Raw genomic sequence first — 15,228 nt, 5'->3', positions numbered from 1 at the left:
TTAAGTTATTGACCACTGGTTCCCTTGTATATGCTAGTTGTGTTGATATTAGTCAGACCGGTATATCAGTCCATTAGGATAGGTTCATTCTGGCAGTGTCCTTCAGACAGATATGTGAAACATCGATCATTTGGTTAACATAAAAACCATCTAGATTTTTCTATTTCCATCTCCTTTTTCTATCCATATGATTAGTTTGACTCCGAATATGATGTCCATAGTGCAACTATCTGAGTAGAGCTCTGTCACTTTATATGAATTTTAGTATGCTTGAGTGCAAACTCGTGTACAACAATTGGAATTTCGCATCAGGGTACTTCCTCCTATAGTCAATGATTGTATGCCAACCAAGGAGATTCTTTAGTGCCTTCCAAGGTTCGTTGTAGATAGCTAGGGTCTGGAGTAAAGGTTTTGTGGGTACACCTCTGGTAAACCCTCCGGAGACAACACTCCGCTACTACGGCCACCTAGTGGTTTAACGGCTTGCTGCACGTGCTAAGTATAGTCATTTTACTTTCTAGATTAGATTTGCTCGAGGACTAGCAAATAATAAGTTTGGGGGTATTTGATAGACACATTTTTGTGTCTACTTTGTCCTCAATGTCTGTATTGTTGGAACTCTATTTTTGTACTAATATTGTGTTTTTATGTATTTTTAGGAAATAAACATTTTGGGAAAATTCGGCTCGAAAAGTTGATTTTGGCACCCAGAGGACAAGTGTTAATCGGAATCTCGCTTTTGGATAAGGGGTAACCTAATTACTAAGGGGCACCCCCAGGTCACCCCCAAGGCATCTGCTATTCGCACCCCAGTTCAGGATAGGGGGCATATCATCTTCAACATTCAAATTTGTGTTTTGGCGGGAAAACCATTTTCACTCCTGACAGATTTTCAATCAGCAAAATGAAGGTGTTCTAGTGCGATTCAATCGCTGGAAATTGGTGAGAAGTTGTGATTTAACATGGAAAAGCTGTTGTGAGTGTTCTCTTAGCTCAAATTTGGCTAGAATTGGCTAGCCAATTCACGGGATCAAAACAGGTAAAACACATGCAGAAGAGTTTCTCTACGACTTCTGGAAGATTTTGTGTGTGTTCTGCTCGTGTTTCATGCATCGAGCAACCTGTTGGAGCATGTGTAATCGAATTGGAGCGTGCTGGACCATAGAAAACGCGTGAAAAGCTAAAACAGGAAAGAAAATATCCGAAAATATTTTCTTTCACTGCCGAGGATTTGTGGAGTTATGGAGGAGATTCGATGCATGCTTCGGGTTTAAATAGAGTCCTTGGAGGTCAGAGAAAGGGTTAGGAAGTTTAGGGAGAATTTGGGAGAGAGTTAGAGACGTAAAAATCAAAGAACCAGACGTTGTGAAGAAAGTTTATGCTGCTGCTGGAACTGAAGAACACGAAGAACAATAGACGAGGCAGGAAGGTCGTTAAAAACTGTCGCTTTATTGCGACACTTTTCCACTCCTTTCCGCGACTGAGTCGTTGTACCAACAACACTATCTCTGTGTCGTTGATTCTGGACGCCTTCTGTGTCGCAGAATCCTGTTTTATACTATTTACTTATCTTTCTCTTCATTATAAAACACTTTTGAGCATCAATGAAATCTTTTGAGAGGTTTTTCATCATGAGTAGCTAAACCCAATCCCAGGGGTGACAGAGGAAGCCATTCTCACAATAATTATGTGGTAATCTATATTTTATTAATTTATGCAATATTTTTATATGATTAATTGCATTGATAAAAATGATTTAAATGGTTTTTATTAATCAACTGTGTTTTCCCTGGATAATGCATGCTTAGTTTTAGACTCTTGATGCATTATACTTGTGATTAACATTTGATATTTAATCTGCTTTTGGCAATATTTAGAATCAACCCAATTATTTAAATTGCATAGTAAAAAAATATTAGATCACATAAGAATTGTTGAATGGTGGAATCTTAACCCCTATTTATCCATAAAACTTTACGTCAGTTTGCTATTTTCCTAAATTTTATTTAAATCTAGAAATTTTGTTATCTTCACAAATCTGAAAAGAACCCACTTTTACCACTATGTCTACAACAACTTGAAAATACATCACGAACCAGGGCCTTCTGAATCTCCAATGATCTTAGAACGCAAGCCTTTATTTGATGAATCTCTTTTCTTGTCAGCTTCAACTCTTCAAGAACATCAGAAAAGTTCTGAAAGTTTGAAGGAACAGCTCTTGGCTTCCTCACATTCCATCTTTTTCTTTTAAAGTTGGAGACAATTGAGATTTCTCTCTTTCCTCAGTGATTGATGGCTTAACAATCATATTGATATCTTTCCCATCAGAAGACATGGTGCTTGGAGTATCCATGAAAGCACGGTTTTGTGAGAGGAGTTCACAATCAAACCTCAACAAGCAATCTTAAGATGTAAAGAGTATCAGAGAAGGAAAAACGAATGTATGGTTTCGAAACCTTTAATAGGTAAGTACACATACAACTCACAACCCTATAAAGAGTAGAATTATCGATAATAACCCTCTTCTTTTGGCAAACTGGTCCTTCCGCAATCACAGTGATATGGAGGAATTCCAAAAAACCAAACAACGCAAAGCTAAAAAAAACTAACAATTTTATTTTTTAAAGCCTAATGTGTGCAAGATCTTGTCTCTTTTGAACAGGCACATGAGACAAGATGCACATGACAACACAATCAAGTTGTGTTGTGGTGAATAACAATTTGTCCACCATGACCCTTTTGGTTGGAATTCATGGAGACATGCCTTTCCGTATGATACTACGCACTTGATTCCGAGGAAGATAAGATCTTACATACCTCAGATGTTTTCTCCGCGAGTTTAAGCTTGGTGGCTAGAGGATCTGCTCTTCGTCGAATCTTGTTGACATATCTCATCTTGTGTTTGTATTTGAAACACTTTGAAAACTAATGACCCTTGATAGAACAATAGGAGCATGTCAACGTATGAGACGGTTCAGGTGCCCGAGATGTGCAGGCTGCTAGGCACATAGTTGATCCTGAAACATTAAACATAGAGTTTCCAACAGAGGGGTCAAATGATTCTTCCATCTTGATTGGGTTCTATTCTAAAAGATTATCAAGATTGATGTATGTATTGATACAATTATCAAAATCAATATTTTCACATAGAAGAGCAACACTTGATTTTTTTTGTCTTCATCAGAATCATAATTGTCAGACATCTCATCAAGTGTCGCAGCAAGACCTTTGTTCCCAGTGTATTTTCTACGATTTGGGCACTTGTTTGCAAAATGACCAAATCCCTTACACTTAAAGCATTGAGGCATATCCTCGTCATCAGTTTCATCTGTGTCCCTGTTTTTAGGAGGAATACGATTATGAGGTTTGACTGATGCTTTAGGCTTATCTCTGGAAAACCGTTTACTTCTCTTCAACAGAATATCTCTAAACTGTCTTGTGATCATCGAGACCGATTTGTCAAGATCTTCATCTGATGAATCAGTCTCAGAGTGATCGTCTTCAGAGATTACACATTTTTACTTTTATCAAGCAATGTGTGTCTTTTAATGCTTTGAATGCAACATCCTTAGATTTGGATGAATGTTCGTGATCAAAGATCTTAAGCTTCCCAACCAGCGTATTTCTGGAGAGATTATCAAGGTTATTTCCCTCAATGGTGGCATGCTTCTTAGAGTCGTATCTAGATGGTAGCGATCTGAGAATTTTCATCACAATGTCCTTTTCAGGAATAGTCTTACCCAATGCAAAAGATGCATTAACAATTTCAGACACTTTGTGATTAAAATCATCAAATGAATCTTCATCTTCCATATGAAGGTTTTCCCAATCGTAATTAAGGTTTTGAAGCCTAGCTTCCTTTCCACTGGTATTACCTTTGAATACAATTTCTAAGATATCCCACGCATCTTTAGACCTAGTGCAATTTGACACATGGTGCTGAAGATCTGGGGTAATGGCATGTATGATGGCATTCAAACCGTTGGAGTTTTTCTTTGCAGCAAGTATCTCAGCAGCATCGTATTCGCCAATATTCTTTGGAACAGTAGCGTTACCTATTGCCACAACGGGAGCATCATATCCATTAACAACATATACCCATGATTGAAAAACACGCGCTTGAAGAAAAGCTCGCATATCAATTTTCCACCATAAGTAATTAGATCTATCGAAGACTGGTGGTACGTTAATAGAGATAGCACCTCTATCCATAGAGTCAGATCGCTACAAACACAGACTTGTAAGGTCTTTAAACGTGTTTGCCTGCTTTGATACCAATTGAAAATGCAGGGGTACAACAACCTCACCCAATATTTCAATTAGCAAGTTGTATGGACTAACTCTAATATACTTTTAAGAAAATCAACTAGACAGTCAGACTCGATCTTAATAAAAAGTATATCAAGGAGTTAATATCTCTATCCCTCGATTTGATCTTTACTCAAGCAATCTGCGAGTCTTTATCAAATACTATAGATATAAACTTGGATGGTGCCAAAGACCAATATCCAAGGATCAATCAATTTCCAATCAACAACCAAAGGTTGGATTTCACAATTGATCGATACAACGCACAACCTGTGATATTTCAATTATATAAAAAAATATAATGCGGAATAGAAATAACACAGACACCGGAAGTTTTGTTAACGAGGAAACTGCATAGAAAAACCCCGGGACCTAGTCCAGATTGAACACCACACTGTATTAAGCCGCTACAGACACTAGCCTACTACAAACTAACTTCGGTCTGGACTGTAGTTGAACCCTAATCAATCTCACACTGATTCAAGGTACATTTGCGCTCCTTATGTCTCTAATCCCAGTAGGATACTACGCACTTGATTCCCTTAGCTGATCTCACCCACAACCAAGAGTTGCTACGACCCAAAGTCGAAGACTTTAATAAACAAATCTGTATCACACAGAAAAGTCTATGATAATAGGTAAATCTGTCTCCCACAGATAAACCTATGAGTTTTTGTTCCATCTTTTGATAAATCAAGGTGAACAGGAACTAATTGATAACCCAAACTTATATTCCCAAAGAACAGCCTAGTATTATCAATCACCTCACAATAATCTAAATCATATGGTGGCGAAACTAGATATTGCGGAATCACAAACGATGAGACGAAGATGTTTGTGAATTCTTTTTATCTTGCCCTATCGGAGATATAATCTCAAGTCAATTATTCAGTTGAACTCGTACTATATAAAATGGCAAGATCAGATCGCTCAACTACAACAAAAGTAGTTTCGTCTGGCTTCACAATCCCAATGAAATCTTTCAGTCGTTAACCTACAGGGTCTCGAGAAGAAACCTAAGGTTAAAGGAGAATCGACTCTAGCAAAACCAACTAGTATCACACAGGAGGTATTGGGATTAGTTTTTCCAGTTGCTAGATGTCTCCTTTATATAATTTTCAAATCAGGATTTGCAATCCAAGTAACCTTGGTAACAAAGCATTCAATATTCACCGTTATATGAAAAACCTGATTTAACAAGCTAATATCTTTCAACCGTTAGATCGAAACTTATCTTATCACACACAAATGAAATGTAATTCATTTAGGTTTGAGTAACCGTATCTAAACGTGTACACTTAGTTGGTTCACAAATAGTTAACCAATGGTTGGCCATATGAGCACTTTCATATTAACCGTATTCATCTTCTTCACATAACTAGTTCAAATGACTCATAAGAACTAGTTGAAGAGTTGTTCAATTGCTTAGGTCTTTATTCATAGACACAATTGAAACAAAATCATTTTGATCCATTTGAATCAATTCATGAACAATATACCCACGGTTTGCAAAGATTGCATTCCTTATAATTTATTGTTTTAAGTTCATGAACTACCGATTTGAGAAATAACCAGCTTGGGTACGCGTACGGGTATGCTTACCTTAGCTACCGGATTTGAGTTTACAAACTCAGCTGAAATTTTCTGTTCGAAAACTTCCGTGGGTCCGCGTACGGGTATGCGTACCTAAGGTGATTGGTTTACTAGTTTGCAAACTACAAACTCAGCAGAAATTTTCGGTTGAAAACTTCCGCTGGTACGCGTACGCAACCTGTCTCCTTCACCAATACCTTCTGCACACATATGCACACACTTAGTTTCCGGCACATGGATTTATACACTAATGTGCGAACACACTATATATGCTTATATCCATAGTTGGTAATCTTAACTCTACATTTCAATCATTGAAACATTCTTCTATAATGTTATAACAATCGTGATTCACGACTATCGTCATCAAAGCTATTTTCAAGATTGAAACGTCATCATGACTTTCGTCACGGTTAAAGATGAATGTGGTTAAATCAAAAGCTTACCAACACATATTTTGAGAAAAAGATAGGCGAGTAAACTCGGCTCGAAATAGCAAATGTGTATGTATGAAAACTATCATACTTATACGACTTTGTCTCAAGAGTAGGAGATAGAGTAGACTTTTGAGTGATAGATAAGTTCAAGTCTCCACATACCTTTTTAGTCGGATGAAGTTCCACTGGTTCCTCAAGTAGTTCTTCGTTTTCGTAAGATGATCGTCATGGAATCTGGAGCACAACTACACTTAACTATCTTATACCGAGACTTAGTCATAAGTAAACTAGAAATCAAGACATATAGTTTTGATCACTAATATTGACAAACATGCTTGAGATAGCAACGCATGTGAATTCGACCGAGCAATGCTCTAACAATAGCTATAAGTAGACTAGAAATCAAGATATAGTTTTGATTAACTAAACTTGACAAATAAGCTTGAGATAAAAACGCTTGCGAGTTCGACCGAGCAGTGCTTTAACAAGTCTTCGTATAATCTTTGATCCGCATACTTGAAATTAAATTGAAAAATGGAAGAAAAACCACAAATCTGAAGAAGGACCATTACTTGAAGGATGTCCTTAACCACTATATTGTATAAGTTATTCACCATAGACCAACTACTCCAAAATTTAAACTTTTTTAAATCTAATTTCTCACATTTATGTTTTATCGGTCCGTTTCTTTGAGATATTTCAGATAACCTCTCAAACCTAGACAAATCGATTTCCTCCATTATCTATTATGCAAACTTTAAGGGAAGCACAATCAACATTTGAATAACAAAAAAACAAAATAATACTAAGGTATGCACAATTAACATATGAATACCCACAAACAAATTCACATTAAGGTATGCACAATGCTCCTATGAAAACCCTCAAACAAAATCATATTAACAACATCAATTCCACATACATAATCATTAACACATAAACTTAAATAAAGTTCATCCTGAAACTCATGAAAAAATGCCCCAAAAAGTTATGTTAACATATATATCAAATTACAAATACATTATTCATGGCAAAACACAATTGAATCATACCAAGTATCATAGCGTAACTATCAATCAAGTTTCATAACAAATTTATCAATCAAGTTTTTTTTGCTCTAAATGAACCCAAATTTCCAAAACCCTAAATTCATATTACAAATTTTCAACTCAATTGAAACCTTGAGCTACTGCTCCATGACAACATATCCAACTTAATACATTCAATAGAATCGAAATTAAACGTTTATAACCAAAATCAAAATCGTAACATCAATAAAATCAATCAAAACTTAATTTTCATACCTAGACTTTGTTTGTTGATGAAAATCTCCCAAAATACCATCAATAGATTCTCCATAGCAACTAGCACAAACCCTTCTAAAGTCTCCTACAAAAACACCCTAAATCCCCATCAATCTAGCCATGCAAAATCATGTTCTTCGTGTATGGAAGAAGAAAAGAGAAAAGAAAAAAAATAGAATGGAGAGTTTCTATTCTGAGCGAACTTTTTCAGTAAATCTGGGATGGTATTTGGGTTGGCGTCTGACGCCATTAGGGTTGGCGTTTTGACCATTTGGTTAGGTTAAGACGCCAACAAGGTGAGCTCCTTCATTAATTTTTAGGAGACGCTGGTTCTCTTGTCGTGTGGCGCTGTTAGAAACGGTGTCCCGAGCGTGAATCTTGGATCCCCAGTATGCTTGGACGTTGAATTTTGATGACATGTGTGACCCAAGAATGTTGAATCTTGGGTCACCGTTAGAGCCAGCCTTATAGTGGTTAAAGTAAATCTTGGGCGACATTTGAGTTGCTTGCTATTACCAATTCGCTCCGGTGCCACATTTCAGATATCTCAAAGAGTAAACTAAACTTTTTGTACTATAATAGAATATGTTATACTAAATTTGTTAGGGCATTCCTATAGCAATTGGCAAAAAAAAATAAAATTTATTGAGCCAGCTTTACATTTCTGTTACACAAATATTGTAAGACTTTCAGGTGACCAAGTTGGTTAGCTGTTTTTTTAATTCATTTTATTTTTATAAGAAAAAGGTGGATGGGAAAACTGGTTTATGTACTATGGAATCTGCAGTAGGCGGACGAACACCAGACACGCAGGTTAACTAAGACCGCGAGGTGGACATAGATCCGTTGGCGGTTAATGTACACCCGCTGGCGGGTTTACCTAGTCCGCGGACTACTTTTAAACGGTCACCAGAACGACTAGTTTTCTACCCCAATAACTACTATTAGAGTTTGATCTCCCAAATTCACAACAATCTTTCATCCAATCAATCTTTTCTCAATTACGATCGCTTTCAATTTTCAACCATGAATCCCGAGTTTGGTTCATCTGAGGAAGATATGGAGATGGATGAAGCCTTGTATGAAAAAGAGGAAGAAATGCATATAAAGTTTTTGCGTCAAATGGATAAAGACGCAATTCAAGATAGAAGGAGGCGAAATTTTATAATGCAATTACAATCAGGGATGATACCAAAGTCGTTAGAGCCACATGAGGTTGACCAGAAGATGGACATGGCGAGATCGAGATTTTTACCACGACAACATGATGCAAGATTATTTTAATTATGGATGTGTCTATTCGGATGAGGATTTTCAGCGTCGATTTCGTATAGGCGCAACTTGACGCACAAGATTATTGCCGATCTTTGTCAAGTATAACCTTTATTTAATTATCAGTATGTTGCACGATATGTACGAGGATTTAGTCCCGGACAAAAGGTCACGACGCCCTCTGTATACTATGTTACGACATGCCAGCGGATTCCACAGATGACCACATCCGTATTGGCAAAACAACTGCTTTTAGGTATCTCAAATTGTTTTGCGAAATAATATTCGAGCATTTTGGTCCAAATTTTTTAAGAAAGCCTACTCAGGAAGATATTCAAATAATCACTATTGAAAACACCACGAGGGGTTTTCTAGGAATGCTAGGTAGTCTTGACTGCATGCATTGGATGTGGCATGCGTGTCCGGTTAAATGGGAAGGTTTATCCAAAATCAACTGTAATTTTGGAAGCTTCGGCTTCTTATAATTGTTGGTTTTGGCATGTTTTTTTTGGACTCCTGGGTTTAAATAACGATCTCAACGTTTTGCATAAGTCACCATTGTTTGAAGATCTTAAGCATGGGATCGCGACGCACTGTAATTTCACCATTGACGGTCATGACTACACTCAAGGATATTATCTAGCAGACGGGATCTATCCAGAATGGTCAACTATGGTACAAGCTTATACTCATACAATCTTTGGACCGACGAATGCGAAGGGTATGAAGTACTTTAATCGCCAAAAAATGAAATGCAGGAAGGTTTTTGAACGCACTTTTGGCATACCGAAAAGGAAGTTCGCCATTATAGCTGGGATGGCACGCTTTTTTGAACTTCAAGAAATGAACAAAATTATGCTGACTTGCATCATTATGCATAACATGGTCATTGAGGAAACCACACGTGACCCAACCTGGACTAGTTTTCCATATGAAGATTTGAGACCGAGGCTTATGGTGCAGCATGGTCGTCCGGCAAGAAAATATAGACTTGTCATTTCCTTTCAGGAAGGAAGCAGGCCCACCATTCTGAAAATCCTGCGAGATTGGACCATGTAGTGATCTCGCAGACACTTGATTATCTTCCAACAAGTAGGGATTAAACTTGTTGAGCACTTCAGAGTGGTGAAACAAGATTCATGTTGGAAACTAGTTTTGTGGATCTTTTCCACTCTTCCGGCATTTTCATTCCACATTCGGTTCACCTTCACCACTTCTTTTAGAGTACCACATTTGCATGATCGAACCTACGTATTCAGTAACATCTTTGTTAATTGCGTGAAAACGATGAGACAACGTTTATTGATGTTACGTTCACAAATTTTTTGAAAAATCTTTCCATAAAAAGTATTATTTTCTTGCTGGCAACCATTGATTTGATCTACTGTAAATAATACATAATTTCTACATAGTGATTCGTCTTCAACCATCGTATACCACGAATTCTAGTGTTTCTTCGTTGTGATTGTTGCGTTTGTTATTGTGATTGTCGCGTTTGTTGTTGTGATCGTTGCTATTGGATGCCATACTTGTTAGAAAATGGATTTTTGGAGTTTTTTTTTCTGCGTGGATATGTTCACAAATATCACCTTGTTTTTGTTGAAAGAATGGGTTGTATACCATTTGCATCGTAGGATGGTGCAAATCATGTTTACTAAAGAAGAACTTTGTAAAATGAGTGACATGCTTTATTACTTTAAAGGCATAATGGGATGGGAATAGGTGTTTCTAGCAATTTAGAAAGCGTTGATTGTGAGAGATGCTGTCACTTTGCATTCTTTCACTCTTCGTAATTCTCATTTTCTTTCAGAATAGACATCGTGTCACAACCGAAGTTTCTAACGATTATATCAAAACCTGAATGAGTTAACTCCCAACATTACATTATCTATGACGATATAAATTCAATTATCAAAGTATTAGTGATTTACAGTTTACCAGAAAACCGGTGAGATCTATGCTATGTTGAACTACTCTTGATCCAGAAAACCTGACGGGATTGATCTTTACTGACTAGGAAAATCGGTCGTTTATGCCTGCAACTTAATTTCAATCTTTCTGATGTAATTGCTTTGTTTTTTTAATGAAAACTATCTTAAAATTAATGTTCAAATCCATACTGGGTGTATATTTCATTAAGTTTTAATTAAAAAACGCATTATCATGACATAACACTTAATCAAAGTTAAATCCTTGCATGTGAAAATTATAGAGTTCATAACATTTATCATGCTTGAACCCTCTTATGTTGGCTTCAGTGAATTTAGAATGAGCTTTAATTTTATGAAAATAAATGATAAGTTAATACTCCCTCCGTTCTTTTTTAATAGGCTGGTTTCTATAAATAAATGTTTCAAAAAAATAGGCGAGTTTCCTAATTGGGAAAGTCAAATGTTACTTTAATTTTCTGGGACCACTTTTCTCTTAACTTATTTTGATGACAAGTGTTATGGGGACCATTTCACTTTACTTATTTTGCTGACAAGTGTCATGGGGACCATTTCACTTCACTTCTTTTATTGATAAGTGTCATGAGGAGCACTTTCAATGATTAGTTCTCTTAATTTCCTTAAATTTCTCTAAAAACAAAACCAGCCTATTAAAAAAGAACGGAGGGAATATAATTTTAATTAAATAAAATTGTGTTGTTAAAAAAATAAAAAAAAGTTATTATAATACTCACTAATTCGTCAGTGGATAATCCAGGATGATCCTCTTTGTCATCCACAAAACTTTTACGTGCTTTCTCACATCCTTATTGATAAAGGAAAAATTTTGAAGGCTTCCATTTATTGTTCTTGAATTTTCATTCCCGGCTAACGTCATAAACCTATGAAACATTAGCTCATAAAATAAAAATGGTTAAATTGAATCTCCATCGTTTGCAATTGGTACCCTGGAAAAATATCTTTTTTTTCGAGCGAAGCGAAGACTAAGACTAGCTATGTTGGTGAAGCGACCACTAGCAATTTCGGTGCACAAGTAGTATAATTTGAATTGTATGAGATTGAATATTTACAAAGGATCGGGTACTAACCGTTGAATGATGAACCAGCTTGAATGATGAACCAATTAGTGTCGAATATAATATCGAGCGACAGTCTTATCACTACTGACATTATAAAGACCAACAAGTGTTATTTTGACCATCGAGTGACAGGACTCTATCGATCTATAGAGCCTATATTAGCGGGTTATTTGGGTTTGTGGCAAACTAACACAAATGCCTTGTGCACAGGAACCGGCCTAGTAATGTCCCCCCTTCATCAAAGAACCAAACACAGCTTAAACCCCCATTTTAACACCTTCGTCAAAGAATCAAACACAGTTAAACCCCATTTTGTTCTTTTTGAAGAAAATGGGATCTCATCTGCTGAAAAACCCAAAAATAAAAAGAACCCTTTTTACATCTACTTTCCTTTCTTCGATTTCGAAATCAATTCACCAAATTCCCCATTTAACAAATAACAATTCATCAGATTCGACAGCTAGTACCAGTAGTCTTGGAAGTTCACAGAACACAAGAAACCCTAGATGGATACATCAAAATTATCTAGTTTCATCATTAAAAATTCGATCTTTTAGTTCCCAAGCTGTTACTGATGAACTTCAAACCACTGATGGTTTAACAGTTGATCAAATCACTGCTAGTCAATGGCCAATACTTGATGAAACAGAAGGTGATTGGAGAAGTCATGCTTCTGCTGTTGCTCAATCTATTCAGTTGATCAAAAAGCGTTTACAGGTAAAGTTTGAAAAGAAACGAGAACCTCCCATGTAGATTAATGCTATGAATTATTAAATTTATTGAAATTGTATATTGCTGCTAAGGTGTTTGATGACTGACACGATTGTGTGGGTATGGTTTCAGTGGAAGAAGTTAGTGATGAGGCTGCAAATGCTGACAATGCAGTTGAATAAACCTGACCTTTGGGACGATCCTGTTCATGCTGGGAAGATTAGCCGTGAACATGGTTCACTTATGGGTAAAATGAAAGAAGTGAATGGATTTGAGAGAGAATTGCTTGAGCACATCGATATGGTGAAACTTGCCAAGGAAGAGAATGATGGAGAGTTGGAATTGGTGGGCACTCACTACTTCTAGGCATGTACTTCATCTGCTATGTATTATGGTTTAATATGGAGAGTTGGAACTGGAGTATTATAACAGCCACTCTGGATTATAACAGTCACTTTAGATTGCAGTCATTATTTATGGGATGTTAGTCAACCTCCGACTTTTGGTTCTTGATTCAGTTTGTTGTTTTCAATCATTTGTCACTTGTCTCGAAAGAGGTTTTACTAGCAAAAGTGGTAATGGCTTGTACAATATCTTTGAGCACTGAAAGGCTCCTTCTAATACTCATTGCAGGAATCCTTAAAAGCTTTACTTAAAATGAGAAGAAGTGCGAAAGAGAAAGAGCTCAAAGCTATGTTAGCTGGGGAGCATGATCCATGCTCATGTTTTATAGAGGTTACTCTCCTCATTTTTGCAGGCCAGCTGGTTGATCATTACTCCAATTTTTAGATTGTTGAAAAACGAATTTGTTATGAATTTCTCATTTATAATAGAAAAATGTTGCACTTTGCAGGTTCAACCAGGAGCTGGTGGTACAGAAAGCATGGATTGGGCTTCAATGGTCATGAACATGTATAAGAGTTGGGGTCAGCGTCGTGGATATGGAGTCACAGTGGTAGATGAAATGGCTGGTGAGGTTGCAGGAATCAAGGTTCACTTCTGTCTTCGTCTTCTAGTATTTTTCACAAAATTGTTCATGCACATCAGCGTTTCAAGACTGTCACAACAATGATAATGATAATATAAAGTAGTTTGCATAAGACCACTACAAAATAGGATCTCATAATTCTCGGATTAACCTGAATCCTGATCCATTCTCGGTTCATTATCTCAAGGTTTTCTTCTCTACTTCTCGATTTTCTCCCTATTCCGTCCCTTAATATTCTTTTTACTCCATTGCCCCTTTCTTGACTACGTTCTTAATCGGTTCTTCCTTCTTCTTTTTTTCACACTTAGAAATTTATGCTATGTGGGTTATAACTGAGGTGGGTTATATACTGGTTTTCAGCGGGCAACAATTAAAGTAGATGGTGAATATGCTTTTGGATACGCCAAAGCAGAAGTAGGTACACACAGATTGGTGCGCATTTCACCTTTTGACAGTGGGAAACGCCGGCACACTTCTTTCGCTGCTGTGGCTGTAACTCCTATCTTGGGTGATGTATCGGCACAGGTTCAAATAAATGAGTCTGATCTCCGGATTGAGCGATTTCGTTCTGGGGGAGCTGGTGGTCAACATGCTAACACAACTGATAGTGCCGTCCGAATAGTTCACATTCCAACAGGAGTCACTGCCACTTGTCAAAACGAGAGGTATGTCAAATGAAATGCCTTTTACGAGGGAGAGAGTCGCTGCCACTTCTCAGAAACCCTGTTTATTAGGAGTATCAATTTGTATATTACAAGTATGGGAACTTAACAAATTAGATTTAATAAACAGGTCACAACATCAAAACAAGGCAATGGCGATGGCTGTACTTCAATCCCGATTAGACCAGCTTGAGATGGTTCGACAGGCTCAGATGAATGCGCAGCATACACAGTCCCTTACAGATAACAGTTGGGGCAACCAGATACGGAGTTATGTTCTACATGTAAGCCTTTTCAGCTAAAACGTGTTCTTTGCTTTCTCTTCTTCTCTTTCTTATTTCGTCATCTGTTCTTTATGACTTGTGTTCACGTCTTTGAGTATCCTCTTTTTACTATGTGTTTATAGTCTTACCGCATGGTCAAGGACCTAAGAACAAACTATGAAGTTTCAGACCCTGACTCGGTTCTCGATGGGGATCTTGACGACTTCATATTAAGCTACTTATCTGCTTCCATGGACAAAGATGAAGATGATATGTGTTAAGAGTGAGATTTATAAACTTCAGAAGACACCACGGTAGTATTCTATGAGTAGATTCAGTCACTGCTAGGTTGCAGGAAACAAAATCATGCCTCAAGGGAAAGACGTATCTTCCCTCAACTTCTTTTTACTAGTAAAAAAGATAGCTGTGTGATTACAATGACAAGATGTGATTTTTTTTACTTGTAGATGAACAATAAACAATTTGCAAATGCCTATCCAACTCTATAATTTAAATATCTGTCCATTGTCTGTAATTTTTCTTTGAAATTGTCCACTGTCTGTAATGCCTAATGTCACCAAGTTTCGTAACTGTTTAAATTAGTGAGGTAGGTATCTTCATAAGATTGAAGGTTTATAGCAAGCAACAAGCTTGATGATATG

The 15,228-nt window shown here is 36.9% G+C and overlaps 1 protein-coding gene across 2 annotated transcripts; it reads left to right on the top strand.

The window, feature by feature from the left end:
- The first annotated feature begins 12,130 nt into the window (after positions 1 to 12,130).
- On the top strand, positions 12,131 to 15,114 carry LOC113358148 (peptide chain release factor PrfB2, chloroplastic-like). 2 transcript variants are annotated; one of them, XM_026601676.1, is made up of 8 exons: positions 12,131 to 12,659; positions 12,786 to 12,998; positions 13,287 to 13,388; positions 13,507 to 13,644; positions 14,002 to 14,055; positions 14,167 to 14,306; positions 14,434 to 14,587; positions 14,710 to 15,114. In XM_026601676.1, the coding sequence occupies exons 1-8, from the start codon at positions 12,273 to 12,275 to the stop codon at positions 14,845 to 14,847; spliced, it is 1,326 nt and encodes a 441-aa protein (XP_026457461.1). In that variant the 5' UTR covers positions 12,131 to 12,272; the 3' UTR covers positions 14,848 to 15,114. The 2 variants fall into 2 exon arrangements, with proteins under 2 accessions (XP_026457461.1, XP_026457460.1); XM_026601675.1 differs by having other exon boundaries at positions 12,133 to 12,659; positions 14,002 to 14,306.
- Positions 15,115 to 15,228: the final 114 nt, after the last annotated feature.

The sequence above is a fragment of the Papaver somniferum genome, chromosome 3, assembly GCF_003573695.1.
Source record: "Papaver somniferum cultivar HN1 chromosome 3, ASM357369v1, whole genome shotgun sequence".
Classification (NCBI taxonomy): Eukaryota; Viridiplantae; Streptophyta; class Magnoliopsida; order Ranunculales; family Papaveraceae; genus Papaver; species Papaver somniferum.
This window is presented reverse-complemented; position numbering and strand designations above follow the sequence as displayed.